General features: G+C 43.1%; 1 protein-coding gene across 14 annotated transcripts in view; it reads left to right on the top strand.

The window, feature by feature from the left end:
• The window catches only part of LOC140455148 (ras/Rap GTPase-activating protein SynGAP-like), a 1171996-nt gene that overhangs the window by 816501 nt on the left and 333332 nt on the right, over positions 1-22163 (top strand). For 9 of the 14 annotated variants that reach the window (XM_072549832.1, XM_072549831.1, XM_072549829.1 and 6 more), the window contains one exon: positions 204-291. In XM_072549832.1, coding sequence (XP_072405933.1) covers positions 204-291 — 88 coding nt within the window. Of the gene's footprint in view, positions 1-203; positions 292-3278; positions 3943-13690; positions 13965-21369; positions 21562-22163 lie in introns of those variants that run through there. The other 5 variants (XM_072549838.1, XM_072549840.1, XM_072549839.1 and 2 more) reach the window with 3 other exon arrangements.

Below are 22163 nucleotides of genomic sequence, written 5' to 3'. Positions count from 1 at the left end.
AAAACCTCAGCCTCGTCAAGCCCAGAATTGGTCATATTACTCCAAGTGAGACCCAACTCTTAGGATTTATTTTCCTTACAAATACACTTTAACACAAAAGGTTCAAACATGAAATTAGTGTAAATGTCAGTGATTTCTCCTCCCCCACCACCCACACCTTTTCCTAATCATTGAAATGTCCTGCCCTTTGACTCTGCCTACAGGCTAATGGTGGTGGAAGACGAGTTGAGGAAAGACCACGCCAACATGCAGGAGGCCATTGATGCCAAGCAACGGATAATCGACGTTCAGGTACAGAAAATCATCACCTCAAAGATCAACAAATGACACTGAGGGGAGAAGCGCCAGCAATTCAGTCTTGTCGTGTTAGGACAGCCCTGGTCAAACCTCATCTGAGCAAACTGCTACAGATTATCTTGCTCCCTCCCCATAAGTTATGTTACAATTGGACAGCTTTCATTTCTAATACTTCACAGGAAGCCCCTGCTGCCATTCACCCCTCCTTCAATACCATTTCACTTTCTTGTTTAGCATTAAAGTGGAGGGGGGCCAACTGTACTGGTACTTTGTGAAAAACTGGCTGGTACCGTCAAGAAAATGTTGACGGTATTCAGTACTATGCACATGTGTGAACAGGGAATTAAACAGGTCAGAAGTGGAGTGCCCCCAGTTAAATATCCTCAGTTTTGTAAGTGCAGCTCAATTTGGGTCAGCTGCCTGTGAGATTGTGAAGATGAAGTTTGACCAGGGAAATAGTTTGATAGTAAATAGGCAGGGTTCTGCCCTGGTTATGTACAAGTGGGAAAACCAGGAGGCCAATGGTAACCTCACATGTTTGTTTTTTGTTTTCATTTAATTCCGCTATGGCATTGCCTAGCTCCATACTGAGTTGGGTGGGCAGGGTTATTAGCTGGCATGATAAAATTAAGGGCATGCACTCTTAAGTGGTCACGAGGCTGCTCATTACCACAAGGTACGCAGCGATTTTGCCAACATACACTCAGGTTTATCACACTGTTTACACTAATGACCCCTTTGGAGTAGGCCAAACGTTGGTAGTTGCCGCTAGATACTAAATTGGACCCATCACATTCCCTGTCACCATAACCCACACCCCCTATCACCATAAAACTCTGATTCCTAGTGCAATGTACCCAAATGGATCCTTGGTGCTCTGGCAACATTTGGTACTTGTCAATAGTAGGTTATCCAATTGCAGCCTGGCCATGCAGGCACAAGGAAAAGTACCTTCATGCGCAAGGAAGACCAAAGAATTCAAACAAGTTAACAGACCCAGCATTGGGTAATGGCTCCCTTCCACTTGGTGTTGTAAATTAGCAACAGACAGAATGGGGCCAACTCATGTTAATTGTGCCCAGAAAAGACTACATATATATGATGACGTGGTTTCAACTGTTTTTAAAGAGGATCAAGGGAACATATTTCTTGTGCTAATAAATATTTCCAGGAGAGTAGTGAAGGTGAGCAGTCATAGCAAGAGCGCAGAAAAGATATGAGAACAGCCCAAATCTCAAGCAATGGTGTCTAAATTGGAATTGCAATTTTGTTTTTGAGTGGTGAGAAGGGATTGGGAAAGGAAGGGGCAAAATTCTATCCCTACCCCTCACCATCCAAAAATATGACAAACTTCTCTCAATCCACAAATAGCAAATTCTCGTACCAGCCAAAGTTGCTTCAAAGGTTTAGGATTCACAGCAAGGTTCATTCTTTACTTGGGAGTGATGCATGGGAATGATTGAAATTTGGACCCGGCTAGAAGAGGGAGACATATTAATACTGAACTGGGTCTCTCTGAGGAAATGAAAGTTTGAATTTCAATTACTTTGACTATTCAGGATAAGACCTGGGCAAGATCTGGTTCTCTTTTACCTGTTTGGCGTTATATCAAAAGTTTGCATTTATTTAACATTATCCAAGTAGGAAAAGCTTCTTAAGGTATAATTAGACTAGAAGTGACACCACGCCAGGACTAGGGGAGAGTCAAGGCTCGGTCAAAAAGGTTTTTAAGGAAGGCTTTTGAGAAGGTGAGAAAAGCAGAAATAGAAATTCAAGAAAGAAACATCTAAACATCAAGGCCTTCATAGTTGTTGACGATAACAGGGCAAATGAAATTAAAATGCTCAATAGGTCAGAGATACTCAGATGTTAAAAAGCAGTTGAGCAGAAAAATATTACAGAGATAGAGGGGTACAAGCCCATGAAGGACTTTCAAAAAAAGATGAGAATTTTATTTAATTGAGACAGATCAGGGCTGAGATATGGTTCCTGGTCTGTGCTGAGTTTAATGATGTGTGGGGCATTTGGAATCATACAGTTAGTCTCAGAATGCCACGGAAGGTGGAAGTTAGCCCTGGATTTCTGGTCTGGGGGCCCGATGATGCTTTTCTGGAGGCTCTCAGATGCAGAGATTGCAGTTTGACCAAGGCCACTTCTGTGGGGAGAGTTTCCCTTGAAAACCACAAAGAAATGCCAGGACTACCTCTCCTGAATGCAAGTTGGTGGAAGTAGAACAGACATTCGTCAGCTACCGTGGCTGATAAATCCATGACAATATTTATGACAGGTTTGACAAATGGATGGAGCAATAGTAGAAATTAGGTCTGCCCAAAAGTCTTCCAAACTTGCTGTTGATCGCTACCCCTACACCTCATACCTTCATTCATCCAACCTACCCTTTCTTTAATGTTCAATATCATCAGATCTCTATTTCTATTCATGAATATCTTTAAGATCAGATCTATCTTTCCATATTTCCAGCTCCACAGTTTGTCAGCCAAATTACAACTTTCTTAACAAGAGTTTCAGGGATGAAAATCCAAACAACTTAGAGTCAATTCAGCAATTTATTAAAAATAAAGGCAATTGCTGTCAGTAAAGATATGCTCAAAAGAGGTCTTGTGGTATAGTGGTAGTGCCCCTACCTCTGGACCAAAAGTCCTAGATTTAGGTCCTATCTGCCCCAGACATGTAATAATATGAAAGGTTGATTAAAATAGAGATAAATTCAAAAATTGAACAATTGTCTATGTAATCATTACATTTCTTTGGTTTTAAAGTAATTAACTTTGTGCTTTGCCAATACTTAGGTAAGTGTAGATTTTGAATCATCAAATCCGAACACAACAGTTTGATTCAGAAGGGCTGGTTGCTAATGTTGCTGCTGTTTAACATGCCAGGGTTCAGTGAGGCTTTCTTCACAGAGTAAACGGTGCAATTTGATAGCTAATTGAATAGTTGTTGGTTTTGTTGGTGTTTAGGTAAGTGCAGGTGTTAAGAATGTGTCCAGTCATCACGATCCCATTCACACCATGGTTGGCCCAAAATGATTTGCTGGTGTTTAGGTGAGTGTAAATGTTGAGAGCATGTCTAGTTGCCCTGTTCAGAGTATCTATATTCAGCACTAATGGCTGTAATTTGTAATGTTCTGGTTAATTGATCTAATGATGAGTACTTTTCTTACATTGTATTTACAATGGCATCGGTACACTCCATCCACTGGATCTTCATTTCAACTCCAGGAGGTGGTGGTAGTACACAAGCAGACAGTAGCGGATCAGACTATTACACACCCTGCCTGCATTCAATTTCGGCAGATTATATTCAGGGTGGTCGGTCCACTATTGGCCATTTCATGCCCTGTAAAAAGATTAACTTTAACTTCCAGGATGTCTCTCTGGGATTTTTACATTAGGCGAGACCATGCTTACTGAAAAGAACCAGTGCTGTCTAGTACTATTTAATACTGTTGTTCATATTGTTATTCAAGTGCAATCTCAAAAGAATCTGTTAGAGGTGTCTGCTTCTGACAGCTTGAAATCTATGTAATTGTGTTAGACTGCTCTTTCACGGGATGGAATAGAGCAAGGTTACATCCTTCTGGTTATTCCAGAAATATTCTACTTTGGGTACAAAAGCAAACGTCTGAAGGGAGCAGTGAGTTTGCACACATGCATAAACCTGTGAATCCTGTCTTATCAGACTTGTTTGGACTCTCACATCCTAAGTTCAGATAGGCATTGGTTCACAAGACAAAAGCTCCCTACAGCATTTCTTACTACCAATGAGTCTTCTGCGTCAGAGGATAGTTGGTGCAGAGAATTTTAAAAATTACTGGGACAGCAAAGCTGTCTTTTTGACAGCAGAATGTAATGTTGGAAACAATGTAATGGAACATTTACTGTGTACTTTACCTCACCTATATCTGACCTGAAAACATTTCAATATAATAGTAACCCCAACTCTGTTGTACCTGCTCTGGGAGCATTCAACAGAGTAGGGTAATGGGAGCTTTAGTTTGTCTATCCAAAGCTCTAACTGCAATGGGAGTATTTAATAGGCACGCGTAGAAACCTTTACTTATTTGCGACAGATACCAGATGATCATGTACGAGAAACCAGCCTTAAGACGATATGGCAATCTGTTAGCTGAGACTCTTCAGTGTATAGATGAGAGATACGTGGTTTCTACATAGTGCATAGATGATCAGCCTCATATGAGATACTGGGTGATTAATACAATTGATGTGACTTGTATCATTCAGTTTCAAGGCATAAACCAGCAAAGGAATGGCGTGATGCCCAAGTGTTTCTATTTGTGAACATCTGGGAGCTGACCCAGTTGGTGTGATTAGTGCAAGAGTGCTGAAAGGGCCTAAGTCACTATTAGCCCATTGTAGCAACAAGAACACTAATTCACCTTCACAGTAGCAGAAAGGTCTAATCCACTTCTAGCTGGTAACTCACAAGCTACAATACATACTACATGAATAAGTTCAATTATTTCATGTAAATTCCATTTTTAGTGAAGTGAATTCTCAGTACTGGTAACAACAAATAAAAGAATTTCATGGACCATGAAATGTCCCCAGTTGTTTCAGAAACAATGAAATGGATTTAAGAGTAGTCCCTTTTGTAATGCAGAAATAAATCAATACAATTAGACTGCAGTCAACACCAAACCAGGCATTTCAGCCTAACTGCTGTATAAGCTCCATGTGAACCCGTTTACATGTCACCCTGTCAATTTATCCTTTTAAAGCTTTTTTTCTCTCCGACACTAACCAAAATTCTACATAAATGCATGATTTCCAATACAAAACAAATCCTGCTTTAGGAGGAAAAATACAGTTGTGCTTTGCACCCCCTCCAACCTCAAGATCAAAAATGGGTATGTTCACCAGTCTAAAAACAGCGATCACTAAACTGTCAACACAGTACTGAAGTAATGCAGCCTCCTGCCCACAACATTCTTTTGCCTCATTTTTCAGCATCTGTCTAAATCAGCTCAAAAGCCTTTTTATTTTGAAGTGTTTGTACTTTCGACAGTGCATTGATCCATCTTAATCTATTTTTGCAATGCCAGCCTTCAGGCAAGGTCAGATTGCAGGCTTGTTATTGTAAGATGATGCAGCACCGCCGCCATCAACTGGCTATAAAGGAGTATTACAGAGGAGGAATTGTATGTGAGTAAAAAGGATACACAGGGCAGATATATACCTTCAGATCTGAACATTCCAATAAGCCCTACAGTGCCTGTTAACAGCACTCAAATGCTTCTTAAACAGTTTCAAGGATTTTCAACCCTGGCACTCAATCCAGTGCCCAATTGGTGAGATCACTCAGAGATAAATCATGCACACAATTTCTGGAACTGCAGCCCCTCCTAACATCTTATCCTGATTTGTGCGGTTTTAGTTTGAAGTGCTTTGGTAGATTTTGCCTTTTTCAAAGCCATATCAGGTTATCTCAACATATCTAAAGCTAACCCGAAAGGGACTTAGCTTTCTGAAGTGAACCTAGACGTGTTATATTTTGCTTTGAGCCATTTCACAAGTTTACTTTGATCTTCTTTTACCCCGTTAGGCCTAGGTCCAGGCATCAGATCAAGGTTGCATTAGCACCGCAACACCTCTGTTACATGAAAGTGTGACCACTTTGCATTTGATGGAACAATTACAACACATATCTCTGCCATTTCCTTGCAATGGCAAAAGTCTTTGGAACCTGTCATCATTACCCGATCTTCTTTATACATGGTGCTAGTTGACTGTCCTTCAAAAATTCAAGCAAATTGTGTCAGTGTTGCTAAGGTTGAGAAATTAATGCCAGACTTGCTTGTAAGAGCCAGATACTGACAATTTTCGACAGATGCATTCTGACCAGCAATGTTCATTGAAATTACAGCATCCTCCAACATATGCTGGGAAAGGTTTTGGATCTACTCCTGCTCCAACACTAACTTCCCCAGTGTGTTACAGGCATCATCAAAAGAGGTAGCTATTAAAAAAAAATCAACACTTCTAAAAAAGAAAATCAGCTTATCTCAGCAAATAAAAGCATGCTATTAGCTAATTAGAACCAGTATACCTCACTTTTGCTATCATCTTTGTCTTGGGTGAAATATCTTCTGGTCCTATTGTTCAATGGTGCTTATGGGTTCCAGTGAGTAACCACATCAGTCAGTGCTAAATCACATTTGTGCTCACAGAATTTAGAAATCGGATAGATTAGTGAAAACCCCCCAAAACCCCCAAGTTCCAAATGAACTTTGCTTTCATAGTGAATTGTGTTTTTAAAGTCAGTGTTATGCAGTTCATCAGGATTAAGTAGAATGTATATTTAATTCATATAACTTTATCCATCAAGCAGTAAAGTCACAACTGTAGAAAAACAGACCACTATTCTGGAGTTACATACTACAGAAAAGCAGGACTAAATTATGAGGGTTACAGCATTATATAGACAACATAGGATTGTATCTGGTTATAGGACTATTTACATTACAATTTGACAAGTGAGGAATAAGACAGGTATTCAAGTGGAATCTTTTTCTACCCAAAATGACAAGGTTATGAAATAGGACAGACTTTGAGGCAATAGCCTTTGGAATCAGTTGGATGTTTTTCACAGGAGAGAAGAAATGGAGGTATGTAACAAGTTTGAACTTGGAAGATGTCTTGTAGGACCCAAGCTATTCCAGAGAACTCAATGGATCAGTCTACAGTTCTTAGTGATTGGATAATGGAACTCAAGTGCTGATGGGTGTGCTTCCTGATAAATTTAGCTGCCAAGTGTGAAGCGTTAACATTAAGCAAGTTTGGGACAGTCCTGGTCCAGAGGAGCTAACAGGGACATTGCAGATTGCATTTGTAGATCAGAAAGCATCAGCTGCAATGGTTTAGATGCATTATCTGAAGGCTATTCTGGATATGTGCTATCCTTTGGAAGTTGTATTTTTTCAGTCTTTTTCTCAACCACAACATGTTCTGAAGAGCTTTCCTATAAATCAAGTACTTTTGATGCTTAGTTCCTGTTGCAAGTAGGAAATAGGGTTACCAATTTACACAGGACAAGATGCTACAAAATAAACAACCAAATAACTTGTTTTTAGTAATATACAATTGAAGGATAAATTTGATAAGATAACCAACAGAAATGTCAAAATGGTGCAATGATCTGTTACATTGCCCAAGTGGTCAGATGGGGCCTCAGTTAAATGCCTCATCTCAAGAAAACAGCGCAATAGTATTGCGCACTATCAGCTTGGACCACGTGCACAATTAGGTTACAGTCAAGCTTAGAGTGGTGCTGGAAAAACAGATCAGGCAGCATCCGAGGAACGGGGGCGGGAGGAAGGAGGAGAAAGAGAAAAAAAACCGATGCTTTGGCTAAAAGCCCTTTTCCTGTTCCTTGGATGTTGCTTGACCTGCTGTGCTTTTCCAGCATCTCTAATCTCTAGCATCTGCAGTACCCATCTTTGCCTAATTAGGTTATGACATGGTGCTTGAACAGGGGGTACAATATCTTTGTATACTTTCCGTGATCTTTTAAACACTTTTGCTAAAAGTGAAGTGATGAAATAATTTTAGCCATTCTCACCCACACGGTCAATTTTACACTGTCCATTGATCTTAATGGAACCTAAAATTAGCATGTAAACTAATCCCATTAGTTTTATTGTTGGCAGTTTAAGTTACAATTGTCTCGCCCTCCACCATCCAAACAGTCAGTCTGAAATTGCACCTATCAGAGCTTCAAATGACAGTGGTCAGATGACTGTTTAAAGCAATAGTCTCACACCCTCTACTACTTTCATTCCTCTTCACCACTCACCCTTCCCCAAAATGAAACCAATTTAATCATTCTGGAGAAACTCTCACTCCTACATTACGCACAGACTCAACTTGCAAAATGGGAAGATTGGCGCTTGGACCTGTGCATCCTACTAACTGCTTTATGCAATCTGTTATGTGACATACAGTATGTCTGAACTATGTACAGGTAGAAATGATTCTCAGGGGATAGCACAAATGCACATAAGTGTCCCACCCATATAAAACCTGTCTTTTTCTTGTTAAAAATCGCTCACTGGGCATGGAGATCAGTGATTATACCATCATTTGTGGCCCATCCCTAACTGTTCTCTAGAAGGTGGTGGTGAGGTGCCTTCTTGCATCATTGAAGCCCATGGACTGTGGGTGCACTGTTGGGGTGGGTGAGATTTGGAAGTTGCCAGCTGAAAACCAGGTAAGCATATAGATGGCACTTTCTTAGAGGTAAACAATGGGAGAGATTGCAACAATTACCCCCCCTCCAGGGGCATGAAATAGGGAAATCAAACAATTAGAGTCAGAAGCACACAGCATAGAAACATACCCTGTAACCCAATTCTTCCATGCTGAAGAGGTTCCCTAAACTGAATTAGTCCCATTTGTTTGCATTTGGCCCATATCCCTATAAACCTACCCGATCTACCTGCCCAAAGTTTTTTTAAAAAGTGTTGTCATTGTTCCTGTCTCTACCACTTCCTCTGATAGCTGTTTATATGTACATACCACATATGTGAAAAAGTTTGCCCACTGCTTTAAATCTCTCCCCTCTCATATTAAAACTAATGTCCTCTCATTTTGGATTCCACTATCGTGGGGAAAAGACCTTGGTTATTCACTTTATTATAGAGTCACAGAGATGTACAGCATGGTACATGTACAACAGACCCTTCACTCCAACCTGTCCATGCCGACCAGATATCCCAATCCAATCTAGTCCCACCTGCCAGCACCCGGCCCATATCCCTCTAAACCTTTCCTATTCATATACCCATCCAAATGCCTCTTAAATGTTGCAATTGTACCATCCTCCGCCACATCCTCTGGCAGCTCATTCCATACATGTACCACCCTCTGCATGAAAAAGTTGCGCCTTGGGTCTCTTTTATATCTTTCCCCTCTCACCCTAAATCTATGCCCTCTAGTTCTGGACTCCCCGATCCCGGGAAAAGACTTTGTCTATTTATCCTATCCATGTCCCTCGTAATTTTGTAAACCTCTATAAGGTCACCCCTCAGCCTCCGACACTCCAGGGAAAACAGCCCCAGCCGGTTCAGCCTCTCCCTATAGCTCAAATCCTCCAATCCTGGCAACATTCTTGTAAATCCTTTCAAATTTCATAAAATCTTTCCAATAGGAAGGAGACCAGAATTGCACACAATATTCCAACAGTGGTCTAACCAATGTCCTGTACAGCCACAACATGACCTCCCAACTCCTGTACTCAATACTCTGGCCAATAAAAGGAATGCATATCAAACACCTTCTTCACTATCCTATCTACGTGCGGCTCCACTTTCAAGGAGTTATGAACCTACACTCCAAGGTCTCTTTGTTCAACAACACTCCCTAGGAGCTTACCATTAAGTGTATAAGTCCTGCTAAGATTTGCTTTCCCAAAATGCAACACCTCGCATTTATCTGAATTAAATGCCATCTGCCGCTTCTCAGCCCATTGGCCCATCTGGTCCAGATCCTGTTGTAATCTGAGGTAACCCTCTTCGCTGTCCATTACACCTCCAATTTTGGTGTCGTCTGCAAACTAAGGTCACCCCTCAGCCTTGCATTCAACAGAAACAGGTCCTAGCCTCTCCTTAAAACTGTAAGCTTCCAGCCTCAGTAATGGACTGTCCATTTTACATCTCTCCCTCCTTCCTAGAACACAGCCAAGAACGCAATTATAAACCATGGGACACTACTGGAAAATTGCAGGAGCACTGTTTACAGTTTATTATCCAACCCCACCAAAGCGAGGAGGGGAAAAAACACTGGACACTCCTTCCAACTTGCCCACAAATCATCTACCATGTGTCTAAACCATCATCCCACCCAGACTGTCACTTGTGTCTATTTGCAGATCCTGACCCAACAATGTGAAAAAAAAAATTGTCTGGGTGTAAGCTGTTCACAGAAAGCAGGATAAATCCAGGCTAGCCAATATCCAGATTTACACTGACAAGTGGCAAATAACATTCATGGCACAGTGCCAGTCAGTCAGTCAGTGATCATTTACAACAACAAGGAATCTATTCTTCATCCCTTGACATTCAATAGCATTACCCAATGCTGAAGGCCCCACATGCTGCATGTTACCACTGGCCATAAACTCAAGCTGAACTAGCCAAATAAATGCCATATACTTTAACAGCACATTAAAGGCTAGGAATCCTTGAGTGAGGAACTTGCCTCCTCACTCCCCAAAGTCCACAGGAATGCAATGGAATATTCACCACCTGCCTGGATAGGTGCAGCTTCAATCACACACAAGAAGATCAACACCATTCAGGACAAAGCAGCCCAGCAGATTGGCACCATCTCCATGAACATTCACTTCCTGCAGCATCCTCATTGGGTACCGCGCACAAGTTCTCTACGTTTCCTTGGACAAGTGTAAAAATCAACCTCCATCGAGGAGCAGGAGGAGGAGGAGGAGGAGGAGGACAGCAGCTGCATGGGACCACCCACCGCCTGCAAATTCCCCTCCACCGTCCTGATTTGGAAATGTTTGGCCCTTCTTAGGTCAAAAATCCTGGAACGTCCACCCAGACCCTGCCCCCCACCAACGTGCGGTGGTTTCAGAAGACAGCTCACCACCACCACCACCAACTTCTGAAGGGCACCTGGAGTTGGGCGACAGACGCTGGCCCGGGGACAGTGTCACCCCACGTCCCGGTGAAGTGAATACCGATAAACTCCTACCGAGATGTCGGGCGAGTGCTTCTCGACGAAGGGGACTTCTTCCACCGGCTGGTGTCTGGACGTGCCGCTGGAGGAACTCGAATCGGGAACGCGGGCGGACCTTTCGGCCGAAACCCTCCTTTAGTTTTTGCATCTGGAGCCGAACCCTCTCCCCTCCACCACCTTCCCGCCCAAAGACGGTTGGCGGTTGGCCGTTGTCCTGCGGAACCTTCTGGAACCCGGCCCCAGCTGCTCGTCCTGCGCGTGGCCTCGACCGCCACGTGCTCGAGAGCGCGGGAGGACGCAGCCCTCGCGCCACTCTCAACCACAAACCACCACCGCCGCCGCCGCCCGATTCCAGTCATTCCCCCTCCCCCGGCGCCGAGTACGGGTTTTATCGACATGAAGTTTTCCCTCCCCCCCAAAGAACCACTACCATTACACTACGCGCGCGCACACACACGTAAACACACAAGCCCATTTTCTGGGTTGGGGCTGCGGGTGGTGACTCTCCAGTTCGGGCCAACCGGAGTCGCTCGCGTCGCCAACGTCACCCGTTACCCAGCGGCGTGATTGGACGAGTGTGGACAGGTCGCTGGGAGCTGGGCGGGCGTTTTCAGCCCAGCCACGTGGAAGTGGGATCACGTGGCTTCGCCCTTCTCCGTGTCTGGGGTGGTCGGGGTGGTAACGGTTTCCCCCTTTCCCCTGGCAGTTTGAATTGCCTGGGCACCTCTGCACAAATTGTTCACTCGCCACCCCCTGTGCTAATTGCCCCCCCCCCCCCCCCCCGAGGGCAACTAGGAATCAACCGCGTGGCGGTGGGTCTGGTCTTCACGTGTTGTCCACACCCTGATAAAGATGGCGCATTTTCTTGCCTGAAGGGAACCTGGTGGGTTATTTTCTCACAATCAACAACGGTTTCAAGATCAATATTCAGCTCAATGCTGGTCTATATTTATATGTGGCACGGTGGCTTAGTGGTTAGCACAGGGACCCAGGTTCGATGCCAGCATCGGGCGACTGTCTATATGGAGATTGCACATTCTGCCAGTGTCTGCGTGGGTTTGCTCTGTTTCCTCCCACAGTCCAAAGATGTGCCGATCAGATGAATTGGCCACGCTAAATATCCCATAGTGTTCATAGAGACGTACAGCATGGAAACAGACCCTTCGGTCAAACCTGTCCACGCCAACCAGATACCCCCAACCTAATCTAGTCCCACCCGCCAGCACTTGGCCCATACCCCTCCTAACCCCTTCCTATTCATATACCCATCCTGATGCCTTTTTAAATGTTGCAGGGATGTGTAGGTTAGCTGCATTAGTCAGGAGTAAATGTAGAGTAATAGGGTCTGGGTGGGGTTACTGTTCAGTGGGTCGGCGTGTATTTGTTTGGCTGTACGGCCTGTTTCCACACTGGAGGTTAGGTTGGCTGAGTTGGTTGAATGGCTGGCTGGCAGTGCGTAGTGATGCCAACAGTGTGAGTTAATTTTCCATAACAAATGAGGTTACTGTGAAGGACTTATCTTCTCGACTGCTCCTCCCTCCTGCTGGAGACATGTTGGTTAATCTCAGGTTAAAGCGCAACAGGTGATCTTTTTAATGAGAGATTAGCCCTGTGGCCCTCTGGGACTGTGGGGACTTTACAGTCTTAATTTCCAGATTGAATTCAAATTCCACCATCTGCCGTGGCAGGATCCAAACCCAGGTCCCCAGAATAACACCTGGGTGCCTGGGTTGATAGTCTGGTAATAATAACACAAGGCCATCAGTCTCCAGGAAAAGGGAAGGGGTATAAATTATAAGTTTTGTGTTTCTTTGAGAAAATGGCAGGGGCTGTGGTGGGTGGTGTCAATGTGTACCAATGCTGCAGTGATCAAAGGGGTTGGTGGCTCAACCACTAAAAAGGTTCCAGAACATTGCTAGTGGAGGGCAGCGGGACACAGTGTCGACCCCGGTTGTCGCAAGACGGCAGATGTCAGACGTCACAGACGAGTTGCAGTGGACGGTGCAAGACAGACAAACATGGCAGACCGTGACAGCAGACCTACTGGTAGGAGTAACTTATGAGCAGCAGCTCCCACAACTGTGCTGTTAACCAGAACTGGCTGTTTCAGGCCCCACCCACCACCTCCAACCGGGATTTACATTCTCCGTTGTAAATGGAGTTGGGGTGGTACCCTGAGTGTTGAAGTTCAAACCTTTACAGCACCTCTATTCGCACGAAGCGTCCATGAGATCCAGTGGCTGTGGAATGCTTTCTGTAATGGATGTCATGTTTCCTGGGCGTGAGGGTGCAGTTATTGTAATTTGTAAAGATTGTGAGAGATAATTGATCAGCAGCCAATTTGAAAATTTGGCATCTGATAACTAATATTTGTTGCTTTAGTTACTGTGTAGTTATACATATGTATCCAATATGTACTTGTGTGTGCATGTATTCTTTGTACAGTATAACTTCATGGTATGGAAATTGTGCCAATTAATAGTACTAATATTGCAAATACATATGTAAATTTCTTTATTTCTCTTCCTTCCTTTCCTGTTTTGTCCTTTTCTTGCTCTTTTGCACCTTCTTTCCTCCCCTCTCCATCCCTCCTCACCCCAAACCATATTTCTCTCTAATCTGCCTGCCTAACACCTTTCAAATCCCCCCTCTGGAAGTCAATGGAGCATTCATTCAAAAAAAGACAAAATGGCTTCCCAGCCCCACCCACTGCCCACCCACCTCGCCTTCACCGCGCCAAAGACTTTGCTTCAAGCCGGATCGAGGCAAAGTTCCATGGAGACCCCCGCCTCATCCGCCGCCAGGCCCGCCGCTTCGAGTACAACTTGGAAGGGGGAGGGGGGCAGCAGCTGGTCTGACGTTGACCTCCCTTGGGTTCCCGTTGGCGCGGGACCTGCTGAGGGCGGTGTCTAGACTGTGACAGCCCTTCTGGTAGATAATCCGGGCAGGGAAAAGAATTCTCAAATTGGCTCATCAGGTGTTTTGGGAGGGAAGAGGAGGGAGGGTATGTGGGAAAGGGAGGGCAAACAGGGTATTACACTGATCACTTAATTTTTTTTAAAAAAATGAAATATCTATATATTTATATATAAATTAACTTCACACAACATTCAAGGTCGCCCACAACCTGGTAAGTGGGGTGACCTGGGGCTGGTGGTTTTGATTGAGTGGTGCATTGGTAGCCAGGCAAGGGAAAGAATGCTCCGTTTACATACAGAAGGGGGCAGGGGAGATGGTGGCGCCATGGGGGCCTTGTTGACCGACTCAGGCGACTAGAGAACCTTGGCTGGAACAATATCTTGCACCGTCTATACCTCCGACATTTTGAGGGCAGCGGACCATAAGGTACGAGACCAAAAGGGAGAAATCTTTTAAGCTGCAGTATCCCTGGCTTTCAAAAGGTCTGTAGGTTGTGGAGATGTGTGAATAGTCCAATTTCTGGCAGCGGTCACCTAGGTTTCAGCGACTCCGCAGTTTGTTGGAGGTGCTCCGCAGAGTTTGCTGTCTCTCTATCAGAGGCAGAATAAGGACCCCTGAATATGAATTGCAGCGGAGGCCATCTCAAATAGGTGGTGCTATTTGTTTTGGTGGGGGAGGGGGGGGTGCAGAAATGGCTAGAAATTGGACCTTGTTACACATCTCCAGCAGGCCAGCTATTTCAGAGCTGTCAGAAATCAAATCTACACAACATCTTCACGTTTAAAAATTCTCATGGACCTCTTGCAGTTTTGCCTTCTAACTCTTCCTTCCTCCCCCCTCACCACTCCATACCCCACCAACCACGAGGATGTAAAAAAATTATGTATTAAAAAATAGAAAGTACAGGGGCTGGAAACATCTGAATTTGAGCGAATCTTTTTTGGAGAATCATTCAAGAGGCCAGATTTTGTGGGTGGGGAGATAGTGAAGTACAGGGAACCCTTATCTGAAGAGCTCTTAACTACTGAGGTCACCATCTTACTTGGTACAGGCACTACTGCAAGGTCACTGATGCCCCTTGGACTGCTGCTCCATCAGAGAATCTTGAGCTAAGACATGGACTGCATTGAAGATCTTTTCACACGTGTCTGCAAAGTCGCTGTGAGGTGGTGTGGCTTTTTTTTTGTCTGTCTCTGTGTGTATGAATGTCTGTGTGCATGTCCATTTGTCTTTCAATCAGTTATTTCTCCAGGTGACCCACCTCTTGCCACATTGCATATCACCCTCGCAGTTCACCAACGTCCCCTGTCGTGTTGTCAGTTTAGAGCTTAATATACAAAATGTTTCATTGTTTCCCTAGATTAGTCCTGGTCTTGGGTTTAGCATGTTATTCACACCAGCGACAGGATAGTTCACTTGGGGACTTCCTGCTGAATATGGAGCTGCAACAAGATCTGTCTGGATGACCAAACAATGATTACAAACAAATGGCCTTATTACAAAAAAACAGCCTCTTGGAGTTACTGTCACCCGACAGGATACAGCTTCCTAGCTAAACATGTCATATTGCATCGTTTCACATAGGAACAAAAAAAAACTTCAGCTGAAGCCCGACTTTCTGAACATAGAAGAAATTTCCAAATTCAACTTAGACTAGGCTTTCAAGAATTAAATTTCCAACTTGGAAATATTTGACACAAAATCTTTTTTCAGACAGTTTTATTTGCAGAATACATATTTATAGCGAAAGGAACATTTCTCAAACAGCATTGAAATGGATCACCTAAACCAGATTAATGCAGAAATATTCCCCAGTATGGGCCAAGTTCAGTTTAGAAGTTTGCTTTTGGTGTTTGAACTTAAATGAGAGAAAAGTATTGAGCATAGTTGCAGAAAAAGAGACCTTGCAATTTGGTCTGGCCAACTGCATGGTGACCACCTAAGTAGAAAGTCCCATGGGTGTTTGACTGGAATCTAAGATAATCAGGTCAGATTAGATTAGGTGGTTGGATAAAAGCCAGAAGGTATATATTTCGCCCACTTCAATCTCTCAACTAGAACCTTCCCACCATGTTGGCTGATGGAGTCACAGGTGTTTCCATCTTCCTGCACTGCCTTTGCTCTCAACTATAGAGATTCTGGAAAGGCAAGAGGTCTCGAAAGTTTGGGTTGAAAGGGTCAGGGTGCGGTGGTTATGATTTTACCTCAAAATAAACAGTTCACAACTCACGCCAATCCAGCGAGTGTTAATTTCTTTGCCTCCTGTTAGGTTGAAAGTTATCACAAAAAGTGTGTCTAAGATGTTGTGTTGAAGCTGGATTTCTGTCTGTATTGCATGTATGTCAGCTTTTAGTCTGTTGTCACTGGTTGTAGTTGCCTGGCTTGACTTTTTTTCCTTTCCTTTTGCCTCTTCTTTTTAAAAAAAAGTTAATGGTTTGTACTGTGTTGCGCTCTGTGAAATCTTTCTTGTATGACCTGTGACAAATTTGCAATTTACCATTCTATTTGCGGGTGTAGCATTTCCTTGGGCATCATCCAAGGTGAGAGTTATACCGTGTTCATCTTGTATGTGTTTTATCTGTTCTCAGCCAGCTTACAAAGGAATCAAGTGTTATGGGCCAGCAGGCAGAATAATAAACTTGAGACTACAATCAAATCAACCATAATCTTGTTGAATGGTAAAGTAGGCTGAGCAGCAGAAAGGCCTACTTCTACTCCTGGTTTCCTGTAACAAGTGGAGATAAAGTATCTGTAATGTTTACCAAGAGTGGTGTCACAACTCTGACCTTCCTCAAAGATCAATCTCTCCCTCTCTTACCACCCGTCCCCAACTTCCTAAGTAGTTTCAGGCAGAATTGAAGTCCAGTAGTCCGGTTGCACACCAGCAGCTGATGAGAGGGACAATATTCTATCTGTTAGGTTTTATAAAAACTGTCTGCATGCCCTCCCTTCCATCCACTCCAGCCAAAATTATTTGTCTTTCAAAAACCCAGTTGCTACTGCTGCTACCTATCTCACTCACCCTTCCAACACTTCCTCCTAAAGTGAAAGGAGTGCTGTTGGGAGGTACTTGACAGGAGTTATGATTCCAATTCCTTTCCAGTTCAGAAAACATTCATCAGATTTGGCAATGGTGAACAATTATGGTGCATCACTATGCCAATCAGAATTTGTATATTTGGAAGGATTCAAGGTCCATTTGCTTAATCCTAGTTAAGTAAGGTTGTCATGGGTTATGGTTACCCTCTTTAATGGTCTCTATTGGTTGATCACCCATTGGTTGACAACCTTGTTCATTGTGGAGGAGAGAATGCTGTGGTAAATAGGTGACAGGTGAGTCTACAACTCAGTTTTAGCCAAGTGTATGACGTCTAATGGTTTTCATGGGTGGGTTAACCTTTGAGCCTGGTAGTGTAACCCCAAATTAAAACCATGTGCTTTGTGACTGCCACTCTGGCTGAGAACTGATGAACTCCCATGGCAGTGTTGAACCATCAAGCTAAAAGTATTGACATCATTAGCAAATACTAGAAAGCTATATTGTGTCTCGGTTAAGTGCCAATTCCACTTTTGATCACATGGTTTTTTGTTCTTTCCATTGCTGCTGGTCATTTGCAACATTGAAGTTTACTGTGTCTTTAATGTCTGTGAAAAAATAGAGCGCTCCACCGTCATCTCCGTGTCAGTTCAAACACACGTCAGCATCATGCAAGCACTGAGCAACAATGGAATGCAGACTGCTTTTAAGCCAGTTTGAGGGCAGCTCAGAGTATCAAAGGGCAAAACCTAGATTTGAGTTTTACCTTCACTTTGGCTAAACAGCATAACCAGTAATCATTGCTGTTCAGTTAAATCTTAAAAGATCTGTTGCTGCCATTTCTGTTGAATATATTCATCAAGTATTGTCTCCCCTCTCTCTTTTCCCCCCACAGTTAAATCAATTGCAATATTTAGTTACCTTGCATTAAAATCTGAGGATATCCCTTAAGCAAGGGCTTTGCTGTCATAGTATCAGGTGTCATTGAATGTATAATGTGAATCATTGTCAGAATTGCTATCTGGAGGTGTAGAGTTAATCGTTTTAATTGTGCACATTTAATTTAGAAATATATTTATCACTGGACATCACTTACAAAATATGTTTAAAAGGCTGTAGTTGCTTCCATTTTCTCATCTCTGGTATTCCTATACTGGTTTTGGCTCATCAGTACTGTTGAATATACTTTGCAGATTTCTGCAGTAAAACTGAACAAGTGCTTATTTGGTAGGCTGTAACACACTGTGTAGCCTGGTTCTGCCAGTACTTCTCAGCAGCAGGACTCCTCTATCACCAAGGTAGCAAAACAGCGCAGGGTTTGGAAGTCCTAAAATGGTCACTGGAGCTTAAGAATGTTTTTCTGCAATTGGATTGATCTCTTATCCAGATATAGAAACTGTTATAGATATACTCTCACAGTTGTAGGTCTACTTAGGTGTAGATACCTGCACAAGTATATGTAGTTACAGACACATACATATGATAATAAACACAGCACACACAAAGGACTGAGAACAGGCAAATTTTATCATAAAACATTAATGTTTTGCTCATTCGACAATCAAAACCTAACTAAAGTCCAACACACAATATGAACAAAAAGATAGGAACAGCCTACTGAAACCTGTTCCACCATTCAGACCAGTCATAGCTAATTTTCAGCCTCAACACCACTTTGCTAACAGCTTCCTATATTCCATGATTGGCCTGAGAGACCAAATATCTGACTATCTCAGTTTTAAATGTATTAAATGATGAACCATCAACAAGATAATCTAGTAGAAAATTCGAAGGATTCATGACCCCCCGAGGGGAAAAAAAATTGTCTTCATCCTATTATAAAGTAATTGGTCCCTTATCCTGTGACCCTCCAATCCCACCCCATCATGGTCTAGACTGTCCAAGCAGTGGAATCATCCTTTTAGTGTCTGCCCTGTCAGACTGCTTCATAAGATCTCCAGACAGGGTTTGAGACCACTATAAGCACAATAAATAGTCATCCCGTCCATCACCATTTCCTACTTGAACCATTGAGACAATGTTAAAGCTTTAAACCAAGTAGCATTATAGGAGTGGAAGGATTTGTACTTTGAACATTCATCTCAGGGACTTGACCCAGGAAGTACAGGGGAAGTCAACTAGTCATCCAGTTCCCAAGCATCACCATTGAGCTGACCACAGGTGGAAACTTAACTTAAAGTTGACATGTGGACCCAAGACTCTTCAATTCAATTTTCAGTGCACCTTAATCCTCAACTTTGTACATTCAAAGAGCCAAACTGATACAGGGAGACTAAGAGGTGAAGAATGGACTATAAGAACTTGAAACCATAAAGGAGTTTTATGTTTGCTTTCTTGTTTAAACATGCGTTACTCACCTGTAATGTTTGCATGACCTCCATTCTGTCATAAGTTGAAGCCTTTCATTCTCTGTGCTGTTTCTTCTCATTTGTTTGTGGTCCAAGCTACGGTGCCTAAGAGATTCCAAATCTAGGGGTATCCTGCCAAGGATTGAAGGCACTTCAGAGCTAAATTTCAATCTGGTGTGGTGGACAGCAGTCACACAGTTTCAAGCAGAACATCTGTTTCCATCCTCCTCACCACCCAATATGAAATTGGGCAAGGTGTAAAACCAACATTGACCTTTCATTCTGAGATGAAGGGAGCATTTACGAAGTGTCATAATCTAAATTTACTCAGTCACAGGCGGGACACAATTGTTGTCACGAGGGCACAGGATGCAATAGCAAAGAGACAAACCTGTAAAGCCAAGTTCTATCTTGCACAGTTTTGACTGTCATTCTGAGATAGCTAAGTGGAGGGGACAGGTTGGTGGTGCTGAGTGAAGTCTAAGTGGTTAAGAACATTGTTGGGAGGGTTCAGAGCAATTGTGAGAGTGGAGCATCTTCTAAGAATGGTTCTTAGTGTGATCTTGGCAGAGGAGAGCAACCCATTTTTCTCTTCCCTCTTAATTGGGAGTCATGCTGCATAGTAAGTGGGGCATTCAGTGTGGTGAGAGCCACCCGTTGATAACAAGCACACCGTTTTTCCAGATTTTGAAACACAGACTAGTATAAGTTTTTATGCCAGGTTCTAAGATATGAAAAAAAAATGGAGCTTTGTCCATGTTCTAGATTGTCATGTCCCTCCATAAGGCAACCCATAATAGTGCAGAGACACCCAATCAGTGTGTCAGCTACTGATGCCTTAATATTAAGTGCAAGATCTAGAGCTTTTATCAGGAAGAGTGGAGACAGCGGTCTCACGATTAAGGCTACACCAATCAGTTGTAAAGCACGAACTACCATGTAACTGCATGATGATTTAAGGAGTGGAGTAAGCAGTTTGCACCTGTGTTCATTTCAAGTTGTCTCACTCATGATGTTTCATGGTGTGCTGTGCTGGGGGAGGGCGGAGAGTGCTTTGTAATGGATAAAATATAGGAAAACTACACATGCATCAAATTGGGCCCTGACTGGCACCATGACAATTTTAGGCATCAATTAATAACAATGGTCCCGAAGCCTAGGCCACAACAGAGGAGCATACTGCACTGGAATGTGAGTGCGGAGATGTTGTAGATTGCTGGTAGATTTGATTCTCGATGCTTTGAAATGTCCTCACACCTGGAATCATCCAAGTACAAGCCCATTTTCTCATTCTGTTCGGAGGCTATTGAAGTGTAACTATCCAATGAGGCCCATCTTTTTTCACATTATTTTTCTATTTGAAGAATTACCACCCATTTATATCCTTTTGTAATGCAAAGTGTCAACCATTGTCATGGTGACAGAGACCTGCTGGCTCAGGCTGTATCCCTATATGCAACAAAGAAGGTATCTTTATTTTTCTCTTCTTTTGACTCTGCCTTCTCCCCACTGCTCACTTCCACCTCCAGCTCAGCATGGCCAGTCACTTAGCCTCAAAACATTATTTGATAATTCTGGTTCATTGCTGATGTGCAAGCTGCATTGCAAAACCCTGCCATTGTCAAATGGGATTCAGTCCGCCCTTTAAGCAATGGTCTTGTGGTGTGATTGACAGGAAGCCCCTAGGGCCCATGGTCAATGTGTTATATTGCCCTTGATTTGAAGATACCAACCTCTAATCTTCCATTGCACAAATTAGACAGTTAATATCGTTTTACTTTATGCAATTGGATAATTCATATAGCCTCATTAAGATTGTCACTATATTCGTATATATTCATATTCTTTCATGCCCCACTGCCCACAGTTGTAAATTGGTTTACCCCACAAATTATTTTGATGGCTTGGCTTGGCTGTTCCAGGATACTGAGGGGTTTGCCCTCCTTGGATATGGATGCTGTGGCTTTAATGTGGATTTCTTCCCTTTTTATATATGTTTTGTTTTGTTTAGGAAAGGCAGCTCTCGACGATGGGGGCCACCAATTCCCGACTGATGAGCACCCTGACTCACATGAAAGATCGGTGCAGTGAAACCCAGCTGAACGGCGTGACATCATCGCACCCTCCCCCCCGCCTGCAGATCACCGAAAATGGCGAATTCCGTAACGCCAGTGGCCACTGACGCAAGGGGAAAGGAGGCGGTGGGGTGGGTGGGTGGGATGGAAGCCAGGTCAGATGCAAATCATCTTCCCTGCTCATCATGCTTTCCTTTCATCTCTCTCTTTCACCTCTCCCTGCCCTTACTTCTCCCCATAAAGTGCAAGCCTGCGGTGGGATAGAACTGGCAAAAGTGGAGTGGAAACCAATTATAACTATTAACAATTATTTTATACCCTCTCATCATTCACGCACGAACACTCCCAAGTCCCCTGGCTGTGGATAATGCCCAGGTCTTGATGCACTTAAAAGTGGTATATTTTTCATTGCACTTTTCTACCTGTGCCATGTTTAAATGGCCTATTGTATGAGAAAGAAAAGGAAAACATTTCAGATATTATATATAATATATAATATATAAATAAATATAACAATGTACAGTGCACATACATCTCCATGGTTACCTGGAGATTAGGTTCGTCTGAAACCTTCATTGATAGGGCTGTTAATTTCTTTCCTGGCTAACATGTACTGTAGTGAACATCAGATAGCAAGAAGTCATTACAAATTTTGAAGTTTTGGTCCGGTTTACCAGAAAGGAAGTGTGTGCTGTCATTGCCATCTCCCCCAATCACACTCTCCTTTCCC

The sequence above is a fragment of the Chiloscyllium punctatum genome, chromosome 30, assembly GCF_047496795.1.
Source record: "Chiloscyllium punctatum isolate Juve2018m chromosome 30, sChiPun1.3, whole genome shotgun sequence".
NCBI classification, from domain to species: Eukaryota; Metazoa; Chordata; class Chondrichthyes; order Orectolobiformes; family Hemiscylliidae; genus Chiloscyllium; species Chiloscyllium punctatum.
Note: the sequence above shows the minus strand (reverse complement) of the source record. Positions and strands in the feature narration are given on the sequence as shown.